General features: G+C 44.6%; 1 protein-coding gene across 1 annotated transcript in view; it reads left to right on the forward strand.

Annotated features, from left to right (window-relative positions):
- The window catches only part of LOC128657158 (oocyte zinc finger protein XlCOF7.1-like), a 67025-nt gene that overhangs the window by 32590 nt on the left and 8336 nt on the right, over nucleotides 1-26099 (forward strand). Inside the window, exons 4-7 of the mRNA XM_053711400.1 lie at nucleotides 2511-2658; nucleotides 9335-9433; nucleotides 9662-9748; nucleotides 22371-22448. Coding sequence (XP_053567375.1) covers nucleotides 2511-2658; nucleotides 9335-9433; nucleotides 9662-9748; nucleotides 22371-22448 — 412 coding nt within the window. The remainder of the gene's footprint in view (nucleotides 1-2510; nucleotides 2659-9334; nucleotides 9434-9661; nucleotides 9749-22370; nucleotides 22449-26099) is intronic.

A 26099-nucleotide genomic window follows, 5' to 3' on the forward strand; every position in this document is an offset into this window, starting at 1 on the left:
ATTTACTGGTGAAAACTGATCCAGTCAGCTGTTACCAGAAGGATACATGGCTGAAGCCCTCAAGTAAAGGCTGTTTTACCTGTGGTGGTTGTACGGCATGATAAAAGGGAAGACCTTTCAACATCCCCATACGAACAAGCGCTACACTATTCGCCATCGACTTACCTGTACCAGCACACATGTTATTTACATGTTGATTTGCCCATGTTCCCTGGTATATATCAGAAAAACCGTCACAAGCTTCAGGGATAGGATGGCAAATCATCGGTGTGCCATCCGAGAAGCCTTAAAATCAGGCGATTCAGACCAGCCAGTAGCACGCCATTTTTTGCAACACAGACATAGTGTTTCTAGCATGAAAACGATGGTTATTGACCACATCCCACCACTATCTAGGGGTGGTAATAGAGCAAACCGACTGCTTCAGAGGGAAACAATGGATTCATATGCTGGATACTGTTATACCCAAGGGATTGAACACCTATCTGGACTTTTGACCGTTTTACACTAAATAACCCATAGACTGACCATGGACATATATTCCAATCTACCACTCCAATATGTGAGAATAAGTTCCAGGATCCTACATGAATTTTCATTCTAGTGGGTACACACTGGTTTCTATCTATTCTAAAAGGCATGAAGGAAGGTGGTAACTAATGTATGACAACTGTATATAGCAATAGAGCAAAGTGTTCATACTAAGGATTATGAATAAGATAATAAAGTGTTAATAATGTCATATAGGAATTGCAAATTGTTAGCATAGGATGTATCTGTTAAACAGCTATGTTGTTTTTATTTCACTGTAAATATTGTCCTTTTGTCTGGAGTGTTATGTGTTGAAGTGGTATCGATCAATGTCAAATAATTTGATGGGTCTGTATTTGAAGAGCACTGTTGTGCTTCACATAGATCATGCTTTTGTTTTAAAGCTGGAGTATTGATCGATGCCCATTCACACACATGCGCTTTTAATCTAGGACTTATACGGCATGTTTTGTTTTTGTTTTTGTGTTGAATGTTCCCATGACAACCGGTAGCCGACCAGCCAATACTGATATGTTGAAATCACGCTATTGCGTGATGACATCAGTGGGGGCGGATGTGTAAGACGCACTGTGGACTGTGTATACACGGTTGCCATGGAAATATGTAGCCAATCGGATCCGAATGACGCTTCACGCTCACGCTTGAGCGTGATGACGTCAGAGATGAGGTTGGTGATTTGCCGAGCGGGAAGATTTAGATATGTGTGTATATAAGGTGGGTATTAGAGGTATTATGTTAGCGATTTTTTTCTACTTTGGGGACATGATTGTTCTATGATATTGATACTGGCAGAACATTTGATAAAGATGTCATAACGACATCGAAACGTTATGGATATATTTGCTTTTTGATATGAATTAAAAAATTGTTTTCTCTAAAGACCAGTGAGTGCCTTCTTGCAAACGAGGAACATACATATTTCATTTGAAGTGCACCATGGCAGTTGTGGTAATGTAAGACTGTGCTTATCTCTTTTTGGAGGATATATATATATATATATATATATATGTATATGTATATATATATATATATGTATATATATATATGTATATATATATATGTATATATATATATACATACATACATACATACATACATACATACACACACACACACACACACACACACACACACACACACACACACACACACACACACACACACACACACACACACACACACACACATATATATATATATAGTGGGAGGAGAAGGGCAGTTCCCTGGGCTGAACAGGGGAGTTCCCATGGTATGTCTGAAGCTCTCTCGCAAGTCTTGTGAAATGTTCTAAGCATTTTATACAAGTTGGTCTCACTGATTTTTCTCGCCAGCTGTATGCAGGTGACGTTTGCTCAAAATTCACAAAACACATTTTAACTAATATAAAAGTAATATATACTAAAATATAGACAAAAGCAAGTTAAATTGTAGTGAAATTTTTTTAGTTTAATTTTGAATAGATGCAATTGGAGCCTTTATATCATCCCCAGGGATTATCCAGTTAACCTCTCTCTCACATGAGATTTTATATCCCAGAGAGCTTTATTACTTTCTATGGAAGGCATTTCTTATGTCTCTGGGATTTCCAGGTTCCTCTCCTTTATCTTAGAAAATTCAGTTCTGTCTCTGTGAAGTCTGCGCTATAATCAGAATTTGTAAAATATTCTGCTGTACACAAAATAAAATACTAAATAGAAAGTGCAAAGTTTAAATGTAATAAAATTTAATCTGAAGTGTAAAGCTGTATAATATATAAAGCACAAAGTGTAAATGCAGCAGAACTGTCATGTCATCCAGTGCTATATTGCACTGGGCTTGTCTCTCCTTCACATATAAAAATGCAAGGAACACTCCTTGGAGAAGTAAGGCAAAATCTGCCTTGAGGATCATTTTAGAATATCTCACCTGAGCAGAGAGATTTAGAATATCAGGGCCTGAATGATTTGTGTGTGTTTCAGGTACCTATAAAGTGTGATGATGTTGCTGTGTATTTCTCTCTGGAGGAGTGGGAGTATATAGAGGGACACAAGGAGCTTTACAAGGACGTCATGCTAGAGACTCACCAAGCACTAAGGACTATGGAGATGCCAGGAAACAAGAGCTCCGGTAACGCTGTGTAGTATTAAATATCTCACTCATGAAATGCACATGCACTACTGACGTGACTAACAGAGCTAATCTACAGTGATCCTGTCATGTGTGATCTAATAAGATGTCTGATTAAAAACTAATTTTATACCCCCAAAAAATAATAAAAACACATTTAAAGGGTAAAGAGTGATTAATGTGAAACCAATTATATATCTATTTATATATGTAAATATTTTAAATGCAAAAAGTAGCAGATGCTTTATTTTTGTTCTTAATTGAATACATTGTGTGACAGATCCCCAGCTACCCCGGCTGGGTAGCTCCGCTTAACGGGTCCTTCCGTTACTTGGAACAAGCTGCTATGTAGCCCAGGAAAGTGATTCTGGCAGGAGCCCACCTAAATGACTAGACAGACTAGCATTCAGGTGAAAAAAGAACTGCCTTTATTGGGACAAACACACATCTTTTATACACACACACATCTTGATAAAACAGGGGGACAATGCCACAGTTTTCCCGCCATTCCTGCCCCTCCGGACTGACCGGCGCCTCCATAGCAACCATAGTCCCACAGAATCCCAGGACACAGTGATGACGGTTTTGGGGTGATCCCGGGGGAGCGGCTGCACTTCCAGGGTGTCATTTGAAAGCTCTCCAAAAAGCGTCATTTGACCGCAGTCCAAAAAGCGGTGGGATTCGTTATTGGGGACCGGAGATACAGCCCGTTGAAGTTATGGGGGTAGGGGTGTTCAAACCCCCCGGTTCCCAAAGCTGCTCCCCTCCGGTAATTCCCCCACCTCTTGTCCTCCCTAGGGGCTACTAATCCCCAAAAGAGCGGAGCTCTGGGGCACATGGTTGCTGGAGCGACCAGGGGTAAAGTTAGCGGGTGTCCTGCTGTCCTGTGACCGAACGGGTTCCAGGAGCCCGGACAGCCTAGGAGGGTTTTCCTGGTCATACACCAGCTTTTCACAAGACAAGCAAACCAAAGCATCCAGGGATTGTGGTTGCTCTGAAGAGCCCAAAACCACTGAGAAACAACAGGGGTGAGGTTATAGGGGGTAGGGTTTTAACCCTTGCAGCCTGGTATCCGTGACGTCTCCCCTCCTCCAGTTCGGCAGGCCCGGCTAGATCCACATACGGGTCGGCCTGGGGATGTCCGAGGAATTTATGTCACTTCAGTCCGCCGGGAAAGTCCGTCAGCATTCCCATTGCTTTTTCCCAGTCGGTACTGAATGTCAAAGTTAAATGGCTGCAGGGCTAGGCTCCACCTCAACAGTCTCCCGTTGTCCCCAGAAACTCGGTTGAGCCATGCAAGGGGATTATGGTCAGTGAGGACGGTGAAGGGTCTTCCATATAGGTAGGGCTGCAACTTCTTCAAAGCCCATACCAGCGCCAGATACTCTTTCTCGACCGCTGCGTAGCATACTTCCCGGGGTAGCAGTTTTCGACTGAGGTAGGCAACGGGGTGGTCCTTTCCTTCCTCGTCTGCCTGACTTAATATGGCCCCCAACCCGAACATGGAGGCATCTGTGTGGACAGAAAAGCGTTTGGCTGGGTTAGGAGCGGCCAGTACTGGAGCAGAGATTAAGGCAGACGTAAGACTCTGGAAGGCTTGTTCACACTCGGGGGACCACAGGACCTGTCGGGGAAGTCGTTTACGGGTCAGGTCAGTCAGGGGTTTGGCGAGGGTGCTGTAATTGGGGACAAACCTCCGGTAGTAGCCTGCAGTACCCAGAAAGGCAAGGACTTGGGTTTTGGTCCTGGGGGTGGGCCAGTTAGCCACTGCCTCGAATTTGGCCGGTTCGGGTCGCTGCTTACCGCAGCCGACTCGGTGGCCCAAATATTGAACCTCCGAGCGCCCAATGGTACACTTTTCTGGCTTCAAAGTTAGTCCGGCGGCTCGAAGACGATCTAAGAAGATGCCTAGGTGGACCAGATGGTTCTCCCAGGTCTCGCTATAGATAGCGATGTCATCCAGGTATGCACAGGCATAGTCCTGGAGGCCATCTAACAGGCGGTCTACCATTCTTTGGAAAGTGGCTGGGGCGTTCTTCATTCCAAACGGCCTGACCTTAAACTGGTATAAGCCGAAGGGAGTGATGAAGGCAGACTGGGGGATGGACTCGGGGTCGAGGGGAATTTGCCAACCACCCTTGCATAGGTCGAGGGTGGTCAGGAAGTGGCCCCGGGCGATTCGATCTAACAGGTCATCTACTCAGGGCATGGGATAGGCGTCAGTGGTGATTCTGTCATTGAGTCTACGGTAGTCAACGCAGAACCAGGTAGTTCTGTCCTCCTTGGGTACTAACACTACCGGGGAGGCCCAGGGACTGTTGGACGGTTCAATGACACCGAGGTCCAACATTCCCCGGAGCTCCCGGTGCATACTTTCCCTGACAGCCTCTGGGACCCTGTAGGCAGCCTGTTGCAGGGAGGTCTGTCCTGGGGTCTCCACCCAGTGGATGGCTGTGGTGGTAAACCCAGGGACAGTAGAGAACATGTCACTTCTCTGTTCTAGGAGTCGCTGGACCTGCCTTTTCTGTCTGGGCTCTAACCTGTCATCTAGGGATATGTCATCCACCCCCTGGGGAGCGTCAGTAGGTCCGGGCAGCTCCGGCATTGGAAGACTTTCAGAGTCCTCCACTGCCAGCGCACAGATAGCGGCCACATCTCTGGGTCTTTCAACATGTTCACATGAAAGGTCCGATGGATCCTTTCATCTGAACACTTTGCTACCAGGTATGTGGTGTTGTTCAGCTGTTCCACAACCCGGTAGGGTCCTTGCCAAGAGGCCTGTAGCTTGTCTGTGTTTTGACAGGCTTCAGGGCAAGGACCTTCTGTCCCACTATCAGGGTTCGGGTATGGGCATTGCGATCGTACCATCGCTTCTGTTTGTGCTGAGAGGCCTGAAGGTTCTCACGGACCTGGGCTGCCAGGTCCTGCAGCCGGTCCCTGAGCTGGAGTACATACCCCACGACAGAGTGCTCTTCTCCCCCTGTGGCTCCCTCCCAGTTGGCTCATACCAAATCTAGCGGGCCCCTAACCTTTCAACCATACAGTAGTTCAAAGGGCGAAAAACCTGTGGATTCCTGAGGCACCTCTCGATATGCAAAGAGGATATGCAGCAGGAATTTTTCCCAGTCCCTGTGAGTGGCCGAGAACGTCCGAAGCATTTGCTTTAGGGTCCCGTTAAACTTCTCACACAGCCCATTCGTCTGGGGATGGTAAGGGGTGCTGTGCAAGGGTTTAATCCCGCACAACTTCCAGAGTTCTTGAGTGATTTCCGCAGTGAACTGTGTTCCCTGATTGGAAACCACTTCCCGAGGGAAGCCTACCCTGGTCAATATCCGGAGCATCGCATCTGCTATGGTCTCCGCCTGGATATTGGCCTAGGGGATTGCCTCTGGGTATCAGGTGGCATAGTCTACCACCGTAAGGATGTATTTCTTCCCTGAGGGGCTGGGCCCAGCTAATTGCCCCACGCTGTCTACTGCTACTCGGCTAAAGGGTTCATCAATAATGGGCATGGGATGGAGGGGGGCTTTCGTATGATCTCCTGTCTTTCCTACCTTCTGGCAAACCTCACAGGATTTACAGTATTCCTTAATATCGGCTGTAATGCCTGGCCAGAAGAAGGTTTGAGTCAAGCGGTGGTGGGTCCTTTGTTTTCCTAAGTGGCCAGCTAAGTGAATTTCATGCCCTATTTTCAGCAGGTTGGACCGAAACTTCTTCGGTTCGACCAGCTGGCGTTTTGGCACCGGTCCTTTTCTCCTTTTGGAGATCCGGTACAGGAGCTCGCCCTCCCACTGGAACCGTTCGTCTCCGGGGCCCTGGGCGTCAGCACCTACTAGGTCTCGGTAAGGGGCTAGGGTCGGGTTGCTCAAGGTCTCTTTGGCAAAGTCGGAAGGGGTTGCCCAGGAGAGGGTGTCGGCAAGTTCGGGTTTAGTGGGGACGGTCAGTCGGGGTAAGGTAGAAGTCAGGGCAGTAGGTCTTACCTGGGTCCCCAGAGTTGGTGGCTTGGCATCTGGCCTGCTGGCGGGTAGTCACAGGGCAGGTGTCCGGAGAGGTATTCCCCAAAAAGACAGAGACAAGGTGGCCAAGGTCATTTTCCAACTGGACCTCGGCAGGGATGTTTTGCATAACCCCCACTTCTACTTTGCGGGTGTCGGTTTTCCAGTCCAAATGGATCCAGGCTGTAGGAACCCTCAGAACAGCACCTCCCGCTACCCCTACAGCTAGGGTCCGTCGAGTGCAGCCAGAGGGGGGAACGAGGTGAGGCTGAATCAAAGAGATGGTGGCCCCCATATCTCTCATTCCTTTAGCCGCCTGCCCGTTGACCAAGACATCTTGCTGATGTTGGTGTCGGTTGTCTTGGCCCACTGAGCTGACGTGGTGCAAGACACCCACTTCTTCTCCTGTCCACTCAGCATAGGGTTCGGAGCTTGCTGTATGCGAACAATGGGCAGCAGCCTGGTAGGTGCGGGCTTGAGGAGTCAACCACAGAGTTGGTGCAGGGTTCCTTGGCGGCTGGGCTGGGGGGTTTCTTTGTCTTGTTGGGCAGTTCCATACCACATGGCCGGGGTGTCCACACCCATAACACCCCCCCTGGGAATTGCTGCCTCCAGCCGGGTACACAGGGGGCAGTCGGGTCTGGGGCTGCCTAAAAACTGTTGGTGGTCGCGCTGGAGCGGAGCGGGTTACTGGCTGGAGGTCTGTGGCCGTCTGGCGCCGGGCATCCACATACTGATCGGCCAGGGCGGCGGCTTGGTCAGCTGTTCTGGGTCCCTTGTCCTTTACCCAGTCCCTTATCTCTGCTGGGGTGTGGTTGTAGAACTGCTCCAGGAGGATGAGTTGAACAGCTCCATCTAGGGTGGTGATGTGGCACCCAGGAGTTCAAGGACCGAACTAAGCAGTGGGCAAACTCTGTATACGGCTGCTCCTCTCGTCTTTGTAGCCCCCGGAATCTTAGCCGGTGAGCCTCCGGTGTGAGTGCATACCGGGCAAGAATACGCTCCTTCACCTGGTCATAGTTGTCTTGGTCCTCGGAAGGGACTGTGTGGAAAGCCTCCAGGGCCCTACTGGACAGTTTCCCAATGAGAATAGTAACCCTGTCGGCATCAGTGACCCCATGCATCCGGCACTGGGTCTCGAACAGCTGTAGATAGCGGTCAATATCGTCGCTCTCATCATCCTGGAATGCTCGGAAAGCCCCGTGAGGTAGTTACTTGGGCTGTGAAGGATAGTCCAGGGGATCCAGCATGACCCCCCCCCCCATAGACTTCTGAAGCTCCAACATATGTACCTTGGTGGCGTCAGTCACTATCCGAGTAATGATCTCCTGGGGGGGTTAGGTCCATAGAGAGCCAGTTGCCACTGTACCTGCCGCTGCATGTCGGACACTGTAGTCCCGAGTGGAGGCTGTACTTGGCCGTCCTCCGCTTTGGTCGCTGTCCGACCCACCAGCCTGTTCGCTAGCCCGATCGTCCTCAGTTCGGCTACGAGTACTGCCTTTGTCTTGTTGCCAGCGACTTTCCCTCTAGCCTGCAGCAACGTTATCAATTCTTCCTTCCGGAGCCCATGGTACTGCTCCATCCGGCAAGATCTTCAGTTGGTGGTTTGGACGTTCCAGGTAGACAGCTGCCAACCACTGTGACGGATCCCCGGCTTTACCCTTGCAGCCTGGTATCCATGACATCTCCCCCCCTCCAGTTCGTCAGGCCCGGCTAGATCCACATACGGGTTGGCCTGTGGATGTCCAAGGAATTTATGCTTTGTTTTTGTTCTTAATTGAATACATTGTGTGACGGATACCCGGCTACCCCGGCTGGGTAGCTCCGCCAAACGGGTCCTTCCGCTGCCTGGAACAAGCTGCTATGTAGCCCAGGAAAGTGATTCCTATGTAGCCCAGGAAAGTGATTCTAGCAGGAGCCCACCTAAATGACTAGACAGACTAGCATTCAGGTGAAAAAAGAACTGCCTTTTATTGGGACAAACAAATCTTTTATACACACACACACATCTTGATAAAACAGGGAGACAATGCAACAGTTTTCCCGCCATTCCCGCCCCTCCAGACTGACCGGCGCCTCCATAGCAACCATAGTCCCACAGATTACCAGGACACAGTGGTGACGGTTTTGGGGTGATCCCGGGGGAGCGGCGGCACTTCCAGGGAGTAATTTGAAAGCTCTCGGTCCCCAGATGCCGCAGTCCAAAAAGCGGTGTGATTTGTTATTGGGGACCGGAGATACAGCCCGTTGAAGTTATGGGGGTAAGGGTGTCCAAATCCCCCAGTTCCCAAAGCAGCTCCCCTCTGGTAATTCCCACAACTCTTGTCCTCCCTAGGGGCTACTAATCCCCAAAAGAGCGGAGCTCTGGGGCACATGGTTGCTGGAGCGACCAGGGGTTAAGTTAGCGGGTGTCCTGTGGCCGACCGGGAGTTCCAGGAGCCCGGACAGCCTAGGAGGGTTTTCCTGGTCATACACTTACAAGACAAGCAAACCAAAGCTTCCAGGGATTGTGGTTGCTCTGAGGAGCCCAAAACCACTGAGAAACAGGGGTGAGGTTATAGGGGGTAGGGGTTTAACCCTTGCAGCCTGGTATCTCTGACACATTGTAAGATGCTTTTTAGTTGCAACAAAAATGATTTCATATCCATTTTACTAAATAAACAAATTTTATTCTCTATTAGAACTAACAGGTCACAGAGATGAAAATCTAATCACAGGAGCACAAGGAGAACTTGCGCAGAATATTCAGCCAGTGGAGTCCCCATCAGACGTCTCTGCTGGTGAGAGATCTATGGCTGCTGTTAATGTTCATTTACAATGTAAAAACTCAGATTCTTAAATTATTTAACCCTTACTAATAGTTATGTAAATGATGGACCTGAAGACAGACCTAATACAATAATAAAATAATGATGTGTTGTGTAATATTACTGTATAATCAGATGTGTGTGAGATAACTGCACCTAAATCCATTTAACCAAAAAAAAACTAATTTTATTCTTTTTTAGAACTAACGGGTTACAGTGATGAAAATCTAGACACAGGATCACATGGAGACCTTGTACAGAATATTCAGCCATCAGATATCTCTGCAGGTGAGTGATCTATGGCATAAGCTTCATAGTTAGAAAACTAAAATGTTGAAATGATTTAACCCTATTAATAATATTCAGCTAGATTACGAGTTGTGCGTAACGGTTTTACCGCTGTAAAAATGTCCAATTCAGCGTAAAAACAGTAACGCAGTCTTGTCTGTATAGCTATACCGCAAGCATTTTAGCCTGTAACGCAATGTCAATCTCGCATTCACAAAAAATTATGTTTTTGCGTGTGATTTTCATAGCGCCGGTATTACAGGTTGTGCGGTAAGGCTAAAATGCTTGCATTCCAGCTTATGCTGACACGATCCATTCTGCTATCTGAAAGCAGTAGTTATGAGTTTTGCGCCACAAAAATGTTTCACAACACTCATAACTAAACTGTTACAAAGTACACTAACACCCATAAACTACCTATTAACCCCTATGCTGTCGCTTCCTGACATCGCCACCACTATAATAAAGTTATTAACCCCTATTCCGCCGCCTTCCCGCATCGCAAACACTATTTAAAACTTATTAAAACCCCTAATCTGCCGCTCCCGACATTGCCGCCTCTAATAAAAGTGATTAACCCCTATTCCGCCTCTCTCCGACATCGCCACCACTATAATAGTTATTAACCCCTATTCCCCCGCACCCCAACATCGCCGCCACTATAATAAAGCTATTAACCACTATTCCGTCGCTCTCTGATATCGCCGCCACTAAAGTTATTAACCCCTAAACCCCTGGCCTCCCACATCACCGCCACTAAATAAACCTATTAACCCCTAAACCTAACAACCCCCTTACTTTAAATTAAAATTACAATAGCCCTATCTTAAAATAAATAAAAACCTGTGAAATAAAAAAAAAAAAAGTTTAAACTAACAATTAACCTAACATAACTATTATACTAAAATTAAAATAACTACCAATTAAATAAACTAAATTACACATTTAAAAAAACCTAACACTAAAAAAATGTAAATCTAAAATTACAAAAAATAAAAAATACTAAATTACAAAAAATAACAAACGAGATTATTCAAATTAAAACAATTATACCAAATCTAATAGCCCTATAAAAATAAAAAAGCCTCCCCCAAAATAAAAAAAACCCTAGCCTACATTAAACTACCAATTGCCCTTAAAAGGTCCTTTTGTAGGACATTGCCATAAAGAAATTAGCTCTTTTACCTGCAAGAAAACACAAAGACCCCCTAACAGTAAAACCCACCACCCAACCAACACCCCAAAATAAAAAAACTAACTCTAACAAAAGCCTAAGCTACCCATTGCCCTGAAAAGGGCAATTGTATGGGTATTGCCCTTAAAAGAGCATACAGCTCTTTTACATTGCCCTTAAAAGGGCATTCAGCTCTTTTAAAAAGCCCAAACCCTAATCTTAAAAAAAAAAAAAAAAAAAAACACCAAAAAAAAGTAAAAAAACCCCAACACTAACCCACGACGACCCACTCACAGTTTCTGAAGTCCGGACATCCAGACGGTGAGGTGTTCTATCTTCATCCAGGTGGCGTCCTCTATCTTTATCCAGGCGGCATCTTCTATCTATATCCAGGCGGCATCTTCTATCTTCATCCCGGCTGTGTCTGCTATCCTTATCCCCACGGCGCGGAGCAGCTCCACCCTTAAAGACATCCAGCGTAGAGCATCCTCTTCATACGGTCACCGCTGTACACTGAATCTTCAATGCAAGGGAGCCTTTTCAAAATGGTGTCCCTTGCATTCCTATTGGCTGATTTGATTTTTGAAATTCAAATTAGCCAATAGGATGAGAGCTACTGAAATACTATTGCTGTTCAAATCAGCCAATAAGATGGGTACTACTGAAATTCTATTGATTGATTTGAATAGCCAATAGGATTTCAGTAGCTCTCATCCTATTGGCTGATTTGAATTTCAAAAATCAAATCAGCCAATAGGAATGCAAGGGACTCCATTTTGAAAAGGCTCCCTTGCATTGAAGATTCGGTGACTGTATGAAGAGGACGCTCCGCACCGGATGTCTTCAAGGATGGACCCGCTCCGTGCCGCCGGGATGAATATAGGAGACGCAGCCGGGATGAATATAGAATATGCCGCCTGGATGAAGACTTCTCGCCACCTGGATGTCCAGACTTCAGAAACTGTGGGTGGATCATAGGGAGTTAGTGTTAGTTTTTTTTTTACTTTTTCTGGGTGTTTTTTTATTTTTTTATTTTTAGATTAGGGTTTGGGCTTTCTTAAAAGAGCTGAATGCCATTTTAAGGGCAATGCCCATACAAATGCCCTTTTCAGGGCAATGGGTAGCTTAGGTTTTTGTTAGGTTTTTTATTTTGGGGGGTTGTATGGGTGGTGAGTTTTACTGTTGGGGGGGTCTTTGTGTTTTTTTTACTGGTAAAAGCACAAATTATGCTTACCAGATAATTTCATTTCCTTCTGTATAAGGAGAGTCCAACAACTTCATTCCTTACTGTTGGGAAATACTGAACCTGGCCACCAGGAGGAGGCAAAGACACCCCAGCCAAAGGGTTAAATACCTCTCCCACTTCCCCCATCCCCTAGTCATTCTACCGAGGGAACAATGAACAGTAGGAGAAATATCAGGGTATAAAAGGTGCCAAAAGAAAATTATAATTTAGAGGGCCGCCCATTGGAGAACACAGGCGGGGGCCGTGGACTCTCCTACAGAAGGAAATGAAATTGTCTGTTAATCATAATTTTATGGTTTCCGTCTTAATATAAGGAGAGTCCACGGCTTCATTCCTTATTGTTATACCCAAGCTCTAGAGGACACTAAATGATGATGGGAGGGATAAAAAGAGAGGCGGACCCTAATCTGAGGGCACCACAGCCTGCAAAACCTTTCTCCGGAAGACTGTTTCAACTGAAGCAAAACATCAAACTTGTAAAATTTAGAAAACGTATGTAAAGAGGACCAGGTAGCCGCCTTACAGATCTGATCCATGGAGGCCTCGTTCTTAAAGGCCCAAGAGGAAGCCACTGCTCTAGTAGAATGAGTCGTATTTTTCTGAGGAGGTTTATGTCCCGCTGTCTCATAAGCTAAGCGGATAACACTCCGTAACCAAAAAGATAAGGAAGTCGAAGAGACCTTCTGACCCTTATGCTTCACAGAATAGGCAACAAACAAGGAAGAAGTTCCTTTGAAGAAGAAGGATTGGAACACAAGAAAGGAACCACAATCTCTTGATTGATGTTGCGGGCTGACACAACCTTAGGAAGAAAACCTAATTTAGTATGTAGGACAGCCTTATCAGAGTGGAACACCAGATAAGGAGGCTCTCATTGCAAGGCAGAAGCAATAGCCAGTAGAAAAAGAACCTTCCAGGACAACAATTTAATTTTAATTTCATGCATAGGCTCAAATGGAGCCTGTTGCAAAATCTTAACAAGATTTACACTTTAATGAGGCGCCTTAGATCTAAACTCGGGTCTGATATTAATAAGATCCTTAACAAAGGACTGTACATCTGGAAGTTCCGAGAGCCTCTTGTGCAGTAAAACAGACAGGGACGAAATCTGTCCCCTTAGGGAACTGGCAGAAAGACCCTTTTCCAGTCCATCCTGGAAAAACGATAGGATCCTGGCAACCATAACTTTATGCCAGGGAAATCCACACTCTTCACACCAGAATAAGTACGTTTTCCACACCTTATGATAGATGCGATGAGTAACCGGCTTACGAGCTTGAATGAGAGTATCAATAACTCTCTCATAAAAACTTCTCTTGGCTAGGACTAAGTGTTCAATCTCCACGCAATCAGCCTTAGAGAACCTAGATTTTGGTGAACAAAAGGACCCTGTTCCAGCAGATCCCTGCGACAAGGTAACTTCCATAGAGGAGAAGATGACATCCCCACCAGATCCGCAAACCAGATGGCCTTAAGGAGGTCTGGAGGGCAAGATATGCCTAAGCTAGCTTGCAACATCTCTGGTCCGTTAGGAATATCCTCATAGATATGGATTCTATTACAGTACCCAGGAATTCTACCCTGGTGCGTAGAATAAGAGAACTCTTTTTTTCTAAGTTTATCTTCCATCCATGAGATCAAAGAAGAGAGAGAAGAGATACCGAATGGTCCTCCACCAGACGAAAAGATGGCGCTTGTATCAGAATATCGTCCAAGTTTGGAGCTACTGCTATGTCCTGGGTTCTGGCAAAGGCTAGAAGAGCCCCTCGAACCTTCGTAAAAATCCTTGGGGCAGTAGCTAGACCAAACGGAAGTGCAATGAACTGGAAGTGCTGGTCTAGGAACGCAAACCTTAGGAACTGGAAGTGATCCTTGTGAATTGGAATGTGAAGCTAAGCATCCTTCAGATCTATAGTGGTCAGGAACTGTCCTTCTTGAACTAGGGGAAGGATGGACTTTATTGTCTCCATCTGGAAGGAGGGGATATTTAGAAATTTGTTTAAGCATTTTAGGTCCAGAATCGGGTGGAAAGTTCACTCTTTCTTTGGAACCACAAACAGGTTGAATAGTATCCCAAACCTCTTTCCGCAATAGGAACCGGGACAATGACTCCTAAGGAGGACAGATCCGCTTGCACCCCAGAAAGGCTTCCCTCTTTTCTGGCTTGGAAGACAAGCTTGAGAGGAGAAATCTGCCCTTGGGTGGATGAGATTTGAAACCTATTTTGTCTCCCTGAACTGTGACCTCCAGGACCCATGGATCCTGCACGTCCCTGAAATAAGCGTCTGAAAACAGCGACAGTCTTCCCCTACATGATCCAGCGCCGGTTTGGGGGCCGCCCCTTCATGCCGATTTGGTCTCGGTGGGCTTCTTGCTCTGCTTGGATTTATTCCAGGATTAAACCGGCTTCCAAGTACTCTTGGCTTGCTCGGGCTTAGAGGAGGACTGTTGTCATTAGAATTTCTCAGAACGAAAGGAATGAAAATTCGAACTCTGTCCGTTATACTTGTTTGTTTTTATCCTGCGGTAGGGAGGCACCCTTGCCTGCTGTAACCGTGGAGATAATGGAGTCCAGGCCCGGACCAAATAAAATATTTTCCTTTAAAAGGAAGGGAAAGAAGCCTAGACTTAGAAGTCATATCCACAGACCAGGACTTCAGCCAGAGTGCCTGACGGATCTGAACTGAAAAAACAGAGACCTTAGCATTTAAGCAAATAATCTGCATGTTTGCATCGCAGATAAAAGAATTAGCAATTAAGGCTTTAATTCTTTCCTGGATAACGCCTAGGGGACCCTCCACCTTGATCAATTCCGATAAGGAGTCGCACCAGTAGGCCGCAGCTCCAGCAACCGAGGCAACAGCCGCTGCCGGTTGAAACAAATATCCTGTATGTTGAAACATTTTTCTTAGAAAAGTTTCCATCTTTTTATTCATTGGCTCTCTGAACAACGAACTATCCTCAAGTGGAATAGTAGTACATTTGGCCAGCGTGGAGATAGCACCATCCACCTTAGGGACGGAACCCCACAACTCCAATTGAGAGTCCGGGACCGGGAAAAATTTCTTAAAGAAAGACAAAGGGGAAAAGGAAGATCCAATTCTATCTCATTAGTTTTACAGGAACAGGAAAAGTTAACGGCACTACCCTGTCCTCATAAACTCTGTCTAATTTAGGAATCAAAGGTTCATCAGGCAACTTGGCCTCTGGAACCTCTAATTTATACAGGACCTCCTTTAGAAGAAAACGTAAGTGTTCAATCTTAAATCTAAAGGCTGGTTCCTCCGCAGCAGGAGGCTTAGAGGTAGAAGACTCCGACCCAGAAAGTTCACCCTCTGAAGTCTGAGTGTGACTCATCCTTGGATAATTGAAAAACAGATAAATCCAATAAATCTTTTGATGACCCCTGGGCATGAGAGCTATGTTTACCTTTCGCTTGCGCTTGGTAGGGCGAGGTAAAGCACTGAGCGCCTCAGACACCGCCGTTTTTAACTGCGCGGTAAAGTCTGATGGTAAAAGGCTCCCTCCAGATGGAGGATCAGGCGTGCTACGGGAAGCTGCATATGATAAGGGCGATGACTGATGGGTATGCATCTCACGGGACGGCGAGTCCTCAGAGGTGGACGGCTCAGTGGTACTAAAGGGGTTAACCTTCTTAGACCTAATAACTTTGTCAAGGCATGTGGAACATAGTTAAGAGAGCGAGCATACCAAGGCCTCCTCACAATATAAACAGGTATTACTATTTGGAATAGAGGGAGTACCCTCAAAATATCAGAATCATCCATAGCTTAAGCTAATGACAGTAGGACACAGAATAGAACGATCTTTTTATTTCTCACAAAAACAACACCTTTATACTCCCAATGGCTGGGGCACTCGCTACCTCCTAGACCCAGACAATACAGAGAAAAAGCGCCTTCTCCGACAGCCAGCTCGGTCAGGAAAGAGGAAATGAAAGCGAGACCACTCCTGGTCGCGTGGTGCGCAAGGCAGGACCGCCCATGCTATGAGAAAAAGCGTGCCAAGCTACAAGCTGCGCAGTGTTCAAAGTGAAAGTAAAAACCTGTGTGTTCCAGCCACATAACAGTCTATGAGCCCAATAAAATCTCTTCGCATAAAGCAGCATAAAATAAAAGCAACACATTTGATTAATCCCCACTGTTCAATATTCCCCCTCAGGAGATATTAGCCCATGATTCTATTACGATAAAAGGAGCCACACTGTGACCCTGTCTTCTAGCGTTTCCAACATATGTAAAAATTGAAAAGATCTTGCCAGAATCGATGCTGTGGAACAGAAACACAGCCTCTCAAGTGTGACAGTCTTGTAGCATCGCTCCTGACATGGACTTGAGTGAAGAAAACGAGCAGGCAGTGAAACTCATCAACACTGATTGCTTAAGGAGCTGTTAGCAGGCAGTCTGGATGGGTTCGCAGAAAGACTCTCTTCCTGCATCTCCAGTCTCTGGGGCCCATTTATCAAAGGGCTTGCGGACCTGATCCGACACTGCGGATCAGGTCCGCAAGACCTCGCTAAATGCGGAGAGCAATACGCTCTCCACATTTAACATTGCACCAGCAGCTCACAAGAGCTGCTGGTGCAACGCCGCCCCCTGCTGACTCGCGGCCAATCGGCCGCCAGCAGGGAGCTGTCAATCAACCCGATCGTATTCGATCGGGTTGATTTCCGGCGGTTCCTGTCCGCCTGCTCAGAGCAGGCGGACAGGGTTATGGAGCAGCGGTCTTTAGACCGCTGCTTCATAACTTGTGTTTCTGGCGAGTCTGAAGACTCGCCAGAAACACGGCCCTTCAAGCTCCATACGGAGCTTGATAAATGGGCCTGTCTAACTTTCGTCAATGCTCTCACTGAGAGGCTGACAAGACTACTTAAAACTCCAGTCCCATATCGAAGGGCAAATATCCCTCCTAAGGAACTACTCCGAAATCTTCTGACACTTCTATGCCATCCTCCTGTGACGAAAGGCAAAGAATGACTGGGGGATGGGGGAAGTGGGAGAAGTATTTAAGCCTTTGGCTGGGTGTCTTTGCCTCCTCCTGGTGGCCAGGTTCAGTATTTCCCAACAGTAAGGAATGAAGCCGTGGACTCTCCTTATATTAAGAAGGAAAGAGCTGATTTCTTTAGGTCATTTTAAGGGCTATTGGTAGTTTATTGTAGGCTAGGGTTTTTTTTATTTTTGGTGGGGGGGGGGGCTTTTTTATTTTTATAGGGCTATTAGATTAGGTGTAATTGTTTTTATTTTGAATAATTTTGTTTGTTATTTTTCATAATTTAGTGTTGATTTTTTGTAATTTTAGACTTTAATTTTTTAGTAGTGTTAGGTTTTTTTTTTTAATGTGTCATTTAGTTTATTTAATTTGGTAGTTATTTTAATTTCAGTATAATAGTTATGTTAGGTTAATTGTTAGATTAAATTTAGGTTTTTTTAATTTCACAGGTAAGTTTTTATTTATTTTAAGATAGGGATATTGTCATTTTAATTTAAAGTTAGGGGTTTGTTAGTTTTAGGGGTTAATAGTTTAATTTAGTTTTTTTGCGATGTGGGGTGCTGGTAGTTTAGGGGTTGATAGGTTTATTTAGTGGAGGTAATGTGGGAGGCCAGATGTTTAGGGGTTAATAACTTTATTTAGTGGCTGCAATGTCGGGGAGCGGCAGAATAGGGGTTAATAGATTTATTATAGTGTCGGCAATGTTGGGGTGCAGGGGAATAGGGGTTAATAACATTATTATAGTGGCCGCGTAGTCGGGGAGTGGCGGAATAGGGGTTAATAGCTTTTATTAGTGGCGGCGCTGTCGGGAGCGGCAGATTAGAGGTTAATAACTTTATTTAGGTGTCAGTGTTGTCGGGGGCGGCAGATTAGGGATGTTTAGACTTGGGGTTTATGTTAGGGTGTTAGGTTTAAACGTAACTTTTTTTTCCCCATAGACATCAATGAGGTTGCGTTACGGAGCGTTTCATTCCGCGATCACAGGTGTTAGGTTTTTTTCTAACACACTGTCCCCATTGATGTCTATGGGGAAAGTGTGCATGAGCACGTCAAAGCAGCCCTTGGATTTTGTGCGGTATGGAGCTTATCGCCACCATATCGCACGCACAGGACTTGTAAAAGCAGCGCTATGGAGGGTGAAATAATGCAACTTTTGTTGCGTTCGTTTCGCACCCTCTATAGCGCAAAATTTGTAATCTAGGTGTATGTGAATAATGAGCCTTAGTACAGACAGGTTACAATGATACCATCTATTTGGTGCACAAACATACCGTGTATTCCCTTCTCTCTCACCTTCTATTTCATGCAAATACCACACACGTACATGTCCTCTCTTCTCTTTCATTCCCTGCTTTATGTAAATAGTACATACACATGCTCTCTCTTTTCTCTCACCCTCTGCTTTATGTGAAAAGTACACACACATGCCCTCTCTTCTCTCTCACCCACTGCTTTATGTGAATAGTACATACACACGCCCTCTATTCTCTCTCACCCTCTGATTTCTGTGAATAGTACACACACATGCCCTCTCTTCTCTCTCACCCACTGCTTTATGTGAATAGTACACACACACATGCCCTCTCTTCTCTCCCTCCCTCTGCTTTATGTGAATAGAACATACATATGCCCTCTCTTCTCTCTCCCCCTCTGCTTTATGGGAATAGTACATACACATGCCCTCTCTTTTCTCTCACCCTTTGCTTTATGTGGATAGTACACACGCATGCCCTCTCTTCTCTCTCACCCTCTGCTTTATGTGAATAGTACATAAACATGCCCTCTTTTCTCTCTCACCCTCTGCTTTATGTGAATAGTACTCACACATGCCCTCTATTCTCTCTCACCCTCTGCTTTATGGGAATAATACATACACATGCCCTCTCTCCCCTCTCACCCTCTGCTTTATGTGAATAGTACATACACATGCCCTCTCTTCTCTATCACCCTCTTATTTATGGGAATTGTACATACACATGCCCTCTCTTCTCTCTCACCCTCTGCTTTATGTGAATAGTACATACATATGCCCTCTCTTCTCTATCACCCTCTTATTTATGGGAATTGTACATACACATGCCCTCTCTTCTCTCTCACCCTCTGCTTTATGTGAATAGTACATACACATGCCCTCTCTTCTCTATCACCCTCTTATTTATGTGAATAGTACATACACATGTCCTCTCTTCTTTCTCATGCTCTGTGTTATGTGAATAGTACATACACATGCCTTCTATTATCTTCTCTATCACCTTAAAGGCATTTGAAACCCAAAATATTACTTTCATTAATCATATAGAGGATTCAAATTTAACCCCTTAATGACCGGACCATTTTTCAATTTTCTTACCCTTAATGACAATGGCTATTTTTACATTTCTGCAGTGTTTGTGTTTAGCTGTAATTTCCCTCTTACTCATTTACTGTACCCACACATATTATATACCGTTTTTCTCGCCATTAAATGGACTTTCTAAGGATACCATTATTTTCATCATATCTTATAATTTCCTATAAAAAAAATATAAAATATGAGGAAAAAATTGAAAAAAACACACTTTTTCTAACTTTGACCCCCAAAATCTGTTACACATCTACAATCACCAAAAAACACCTATGCTAAATAGTTTCTAAATTTTGTCCTGAGTTTAGAAATACCCAATGTTTACATGTTCTTTACTTTTTTTGCAAGTTATAGGGCCATAAATACAAGTAGCACTTTGCTATTTCCAAACAACTTTTTTTCAAAATTAGCGCTAGTTACATTGGAACCCTGATATCTGTCAGGAATACCTGAATATCCCTTGACATGTATATATTTTTTTTTAGAAGACAACCCAAAGTATTGATCTAGGCCCATTTTGGTATATTTCATGCCACCATTTCACCGCCAAATGTCATCAAATAAAAAAAAAAGTTCCCACTGAAATTATTTACAAACAGCTTCTGCAATTAAGGCACAAATGGTTGTAAATGCTTCTTTGGGATCCCCTTTGTTCAGAAATAGCAGACTTATATGGCTTTGGGGTTGCTTTTTGGTAAGTAGAAGGCCGCTAAATGCTGCTGCGCACCACACGTAAATTATGCCCAGCAGTTAAGGGGTTAAATTAGGTAGCTTGTAGGGAGCTTGCAGGGTTAATTTTAGCTTTAGGGTAGAGATCAGCCTCCCACCTGACACATCCCACCCCCTGATCCCTCCCAAACAGTTCTCTTCCCTCCCCCACCCCACAATTGTCCCCGCCATCTTAAGTACTGGCAGAAAGTCTGCCAGTACTAAATAAAAGGAGTTTTTCTTTTTTTTAATTAAAAAAAATAAAATGTTTTAGCTGTGATGGACTCCTGCCTTAGCCCCAACCTCCATGATCCCCCCCCCCCAGCTCTCTAACCCTCTCCCCTACCTAATTGCCGCCATCTTGGGTACTGGCAGCTGTCTGCCAGTACCCAATTTGCCCCCCAAAAAAGTGTTTTTTTTTATCTTTTATTGCCAGTTTAAATTTTTCTGTAGTGTAGCAGCCCCCCACAATACCCCAACCCCCTCCCCCTCCCAGATCCTCATATATTTATTTTTTCCCCCCTCTTCCCTCCTCATTGGTGTCAGTGTGGGTAGCTAATCGCGCCCGCGCGCACGCGCATGCGCGCCCCCGCACGCTCCCGGCACCCGGCGTGCACATTGCACTTACAGGAGCCGGATGCCGGGTAGCGATGGGCCGCCCACCCGCCTCCCTGTTGCGCTCCCACCCACCAACGAACCGGCACCATCGCTACCGGTGCAGAGAGGGCCACAGAGTGGCTCTCTCTGCATCGGAGTCTTCTGAAAGGGTATTGCAGGATGCCTCCATATGGAGGCATCACTGCAATACCCTGAGAGCTGCTGGAAGCGATTGCGATCGCTTCCAGCACTCTCTTAGACAACTGACGTACCAGGTACGTCTATTGTCATTAACTGTAAGTTAATGCATGACGTACCTGGTACGTCAGTTGTCATTAAGGGGTTAAACAACTTTCCAATTTATTTCTATTATTTAATTTGCTTTGTTTTCCTGGTATCTTTTGTTGAAAATCATACCTAGATAGGCACAGGAGCTGGAATCTAGCTGCTGATTGGTGGCTGCACATATATAACTCTTTTTATTGGCTTAACAATTGTGTTCATCCGGCTCCTAGTAGTGCATTGTTGCTCCTTCGAAAAAGGATACCAAGAGAATAAAACAAAATTGAGGAAAGAAGTAAATTGGAAAGTTGCTTAAAAATGTATGCTCTATCTGAATCACAAAATACAATTTTTGGTTTTGCTGTCCCTATAAGCTTCATGTAAATAGTACATGCACATGCCCTCTCTTTTATCTCCTACCCTCTACTTTATGTTAATTGTACATACACATGCCCCCTATTCTCTTCTCTCTCTCCATCTGCATCATGTAAATAACACACACACACACACACACACACACACATGCCCTCTCTTCTCTCTCACCCTCTGCTTTATGTGAATAGTACACACACATGCCCTCTCTCTTCTCTCACCCTCTGCTTTATGTGAATAGTACACACGAACATGCCCTCTCTTCTCTCTCACCCACTGCTTTATGTGAATAGTACACACTCATGCCCTCTCTTCTCTCTCACCCTCTGCTTTATGTGAATAGTACACACACACATCCCCTCTCTTCTCTCTCACCCCCTGCTTTATGTGAATAGTACACACACACATTCCCTCTCTTCTCTCTCACCCCCTGCTTTATGTGAATAGTACACACACATGCCCTCTCTTCTCTCTCATCCGCTGCTTTATGTGAATAATACACACACACATGTCCTCTCTTCTCTCTCACCCTTTGCTTTATGTGAATAGTACACACATGCCCTCTATTCTCTCTCACCCTTTGCTTTATGTGAATAGTACACACACATTCCCTCTCTTCTCTCTCACCCCCTGCTTTATGTGAATAGTACACACACATGCCCTCTCTTCTTTCTCATCCACTGCTTTATGTGAATAGTACACACACATGCCCTCTATTTTAATATTATTGATCAATTTCAATATCCCCCAAATATTAATAATGTAAGGGAATTATAAAGTACCCATTACTGTGTTAAACATTAGTTGCTTTTGGGGTGAAATAAAATCCTAAACCATGAAATATTGTCTGTTATAAATGATCTGACAGATGATATTAATTCTGATGTAGCTGTTAAAACAGAAGATCTGAGTGTAACGTGTCATCTGGAAGCTCCAAAGCAGGAAATGTGTGACAATGACAATGAAGGTAAGTGCACATGTGTGACGTGTCTTCTGTTTGTGAGGTATTGCCTGGTTTTATAGCTTATTGTCTGTAAGTGCTGTACATTATATCACCAGTCAGGGTGTCACCACAATCGCACACTGAGTGTCACAGTATAATATAGCCTGATACTCACTGACTGTTGTCACATTTCTAGTGTTTGGTTATATCAGCCCTGATCATATAATGACACCAAGCAGGAAGACCCTATTCAGCTGCTGACATTTATATCAGATTATACCAGAGTATAATCATTGTGATCTGATTAGATGCACTGGTAGAACTTCGTAGGACTTCGTAGGAGCATAAAATAAATCGCACAGCGCTATGTTATCTTTAAAGCCGCTTGTAATATACCTTTAACACCGCTCTTCCAGCTATGATGTCACATTGCACAGTTAACCCCGCCTAGCCTGAATATCTTTGCTTGATTGTTAGACTGCAAGACTTCACTTGTGTGATCTGCAAAACATTCTGAGAGTAAACACAAAGAAATACAGCAGCACTCAAGGGGTTTGAGAAAAAATATACAATCCAATTTTATTGATTCATCATTTAAAAAGGAAGTCACAGCATACAGGAGGAAGAAGAACAAAGACTCCTTACGTGTTTCGTGCCGGATAGGCACTTAATCATAGGATGTCTCAGGTGTTTACCCGAAGCCCTTTTGAAGAGACCACAACCCATCAGCAAACATCTATGCCAATCCAGGAGACGGCACCTTCAAAAAAAGGCCCCTGTTATGTTATACATAACATTTATCAGGTCAAAAATGTATATGCATTAAACAAACTATATATATATATATATATATATATATATATATATATATATATATATATATATATATATATATATAGCGCCATTAAACTAAATGTAGCTCGCTCCCACTACCGGGAGCGAGCTTCATTTAGTTTAATAGCGTGATCGGGCCGGCTGCGAATAGACAGCATGCCCAGATGCCGTTAAAAAAAACCCAGACCCACTCAGTAGAGCAAGAAGCTCCCCCCACACAGCTTTGCACTATTGTGGCACCTTTAGTGAACCTGGAGCGGCGTCTTGTGAATTGTTTTCTGACCTGTCCTCTCAGTTGTTAACAGGATTTGTTTAACCTAAACCGCTCCTGGTTCTGGCTGCTAGATAGATAAAAGGTTTTACTTTCACTGCTGTTACTAAACAGCAAGACTGCTGTTCATTAAAGATCCTGGGGAAACTTGCTACTCTGTGTTGCCTCTCCACAGGCATTTCTGACCTGCAGTGTGTTTTCGTGTCAGCAACTATAAAGCCAGTGTATAAAGCATCTAACAAGTTGTGTTTTCTAACCTCTTACAACTGAGCAAGTTTCCATTCCCTATTTCCTGGAACTGCTGAAGTTTATCTTTTCTCCTGCTGCCCCACACTTTGTACCAAGACAGATCTCCTCTCCTCTAACCACCACTGGTAACTCACCAATTCATAAACCTGAATCCCTGCTGGCAGTACTTAAAAGTTTAGACATTCCTGCTGTGAATCCTCTTCCTGTATCACACTGTTTTGTTTTCCTGCACAATGCAGTGTGGTTCACAAAAACAGAGGGACACTGCCACCAAGTTGTGGGAAATTTTACATTACAACCTTAATAATTCTACATTGAAGATACTATTCCCTTTCTGATACAAAGTATCTACCTTGGAAGCTTAAAGTTGTAGCTGTCAATTTATGCTGTGCCACACTCCCACAGTGACTATTTCTGGGAAGTTCTGCAGCTAAGGTCTATAACCAGTCTTTCTCCTTGCATAAAAGGGAGTTATCACACTGCTCTTTTGTATGTTCTGATACAGTCGAGAAAGCACCCTGATCCATGGCTGGGGGTCGGAACTATGGACGTCCAACCATATACCGGGAATCCCGCTGGAGACTAGGTGATGATGGGGAGTCCGAAACCCTCAGTTCCCATGGGAGCTCCTCCTTGGCAATCACCCCACCTCTGGTCCTCCCCAAGAGGTATTAATTCCCAGAAGAGCGTAGCTCTTGGACAAAGGACCGCTGAAGTAACCTGGGTTAAAAAGTACAGAGGATCCGAGCTGATGTGGTCGGCCGGCCAGCTGAAGAGCGGTCTGCGGAATAGAGCTCGGAAACCCCGGTTCCCAATGGAGCTCACCTCCGGCAACTGGCCCACCTCTTGCCCTCCCCAAGGGGTACCAATTCCCAAGAGAGCAGAGCTTTGGGACAAGGGGCCTCTGGAGCGGCCGGAGGTAAAGTTTCCCGGAGGTTGCTGGATGCGGTGGCCGGGCGGTAGTTCCAGGAGCCCGGCCGGAGAGGGATAGGTCAGTCAGAGACCAGCTCTTTAAAGATCAGGTTCAACATACATTTCTCACAAAAGGGAAGGGTTTGGAGATTGCAGTTGCTCTGAGGAGCCCAAAACCACCAAGAAATTAGAGGGGGTGAGGTAGTAGGAGTTAGGAGTATATAACCCTTGCAGCCTGGTATCCCTGACAATAACATATACCATGAACTAAATAAAGTAGTCAAAAATTATACCTGAATCAGGATAGTCTATATTCCAAAAACCGTGGCAGTAACTGGAATGTAATATAAAACATGAATGTGAAAAGGTAAACTATTCATTCAAACTAATACTGTGTGACATTGTTATAGGCAATAAGCCAGTTTCCACTCTCATATATACCTCCACCATTTTAGCCATAGCTTAGTAGGTAAGTTAAGAGGAGGAGCAATTGAATTAGTTTCCTCATCATAATAAAAATTACTTAATCTTAGGTATTAACCAGTAATAGATTCTTGACTTTATAAGAAAGTGTGTGTATGTGTGTGTGTATATATATGTATGTATATGTGTGTGTATGTATATATTATATATGTATGTATGTGTATATATATATATATATATATATATATATATATATATATATATATATATATATATATATATATATATATATATTACATATAAAACAAGGAGTGTGTGTGCACTCTCACCATCAATTTCAACTGCCAGGGTGCTGTAAAATTGTAGATAAATTGAAGTGAAATAAGCACTCACTGGTCTTCTGTCATCTGTGATAAATTCTCTTTATTTCAAGCTTGTGACGTTTCGGGACAAACAGCGTCCCTTCCTCTGACAAACAACATGTGAAAAATGCTGACTTATAAAGCCTGTGACCCCTCCCCTTCCTCTCAAGGCTACCAATCACTGATAGCAGTACGTGCTCATCAAAACATAGTATATTTGTGAATAGTACAACAATCACATTGTTAATACAGTGTAAGGTGGTGTGTGTTGCGTAATGCAAAAGAGGATAAAAGTGGTGCAGCAGTGGGGGTGTCTATGATCAGTAAAGTCAAACACAAGTTACACCGGATCGTAAATAATGGTGACATCACAAGCATCTGATAGTCAAAACAAAAACGCTGATAGGCCATCTCAGCTGACACCCCTCCCTATGATAGGCTACAAGGTATCAGTGGACACGGCCAGCCAGACCTCCTATCAAAACAATGGTTCAACATACCATGATCACCGTGTATCACCGGCATTATGAGTCTATGTAATCGACAAGTTTCAGACTGTCAGCCTCATCCGAAGCTTATTTATTGTTCTGAACCTCTTAAACATTCTTAGCCGATGTCATGCAA

This window comes from Bombina bombina, chromosome 4, assembly GCF_027579735.1.
Source record: "Bombina bombina isolate aBomBom1 chromosome 4, aBomBom1.pri, whole genome shotgun sequence".
NCBI classification, from domain to species: domain Eukaryota; kingdom Metazoa; phylum Chordata; class Amphibia; order Anura; family Bombinatoridae; genus Bombina; species Bombina bombina.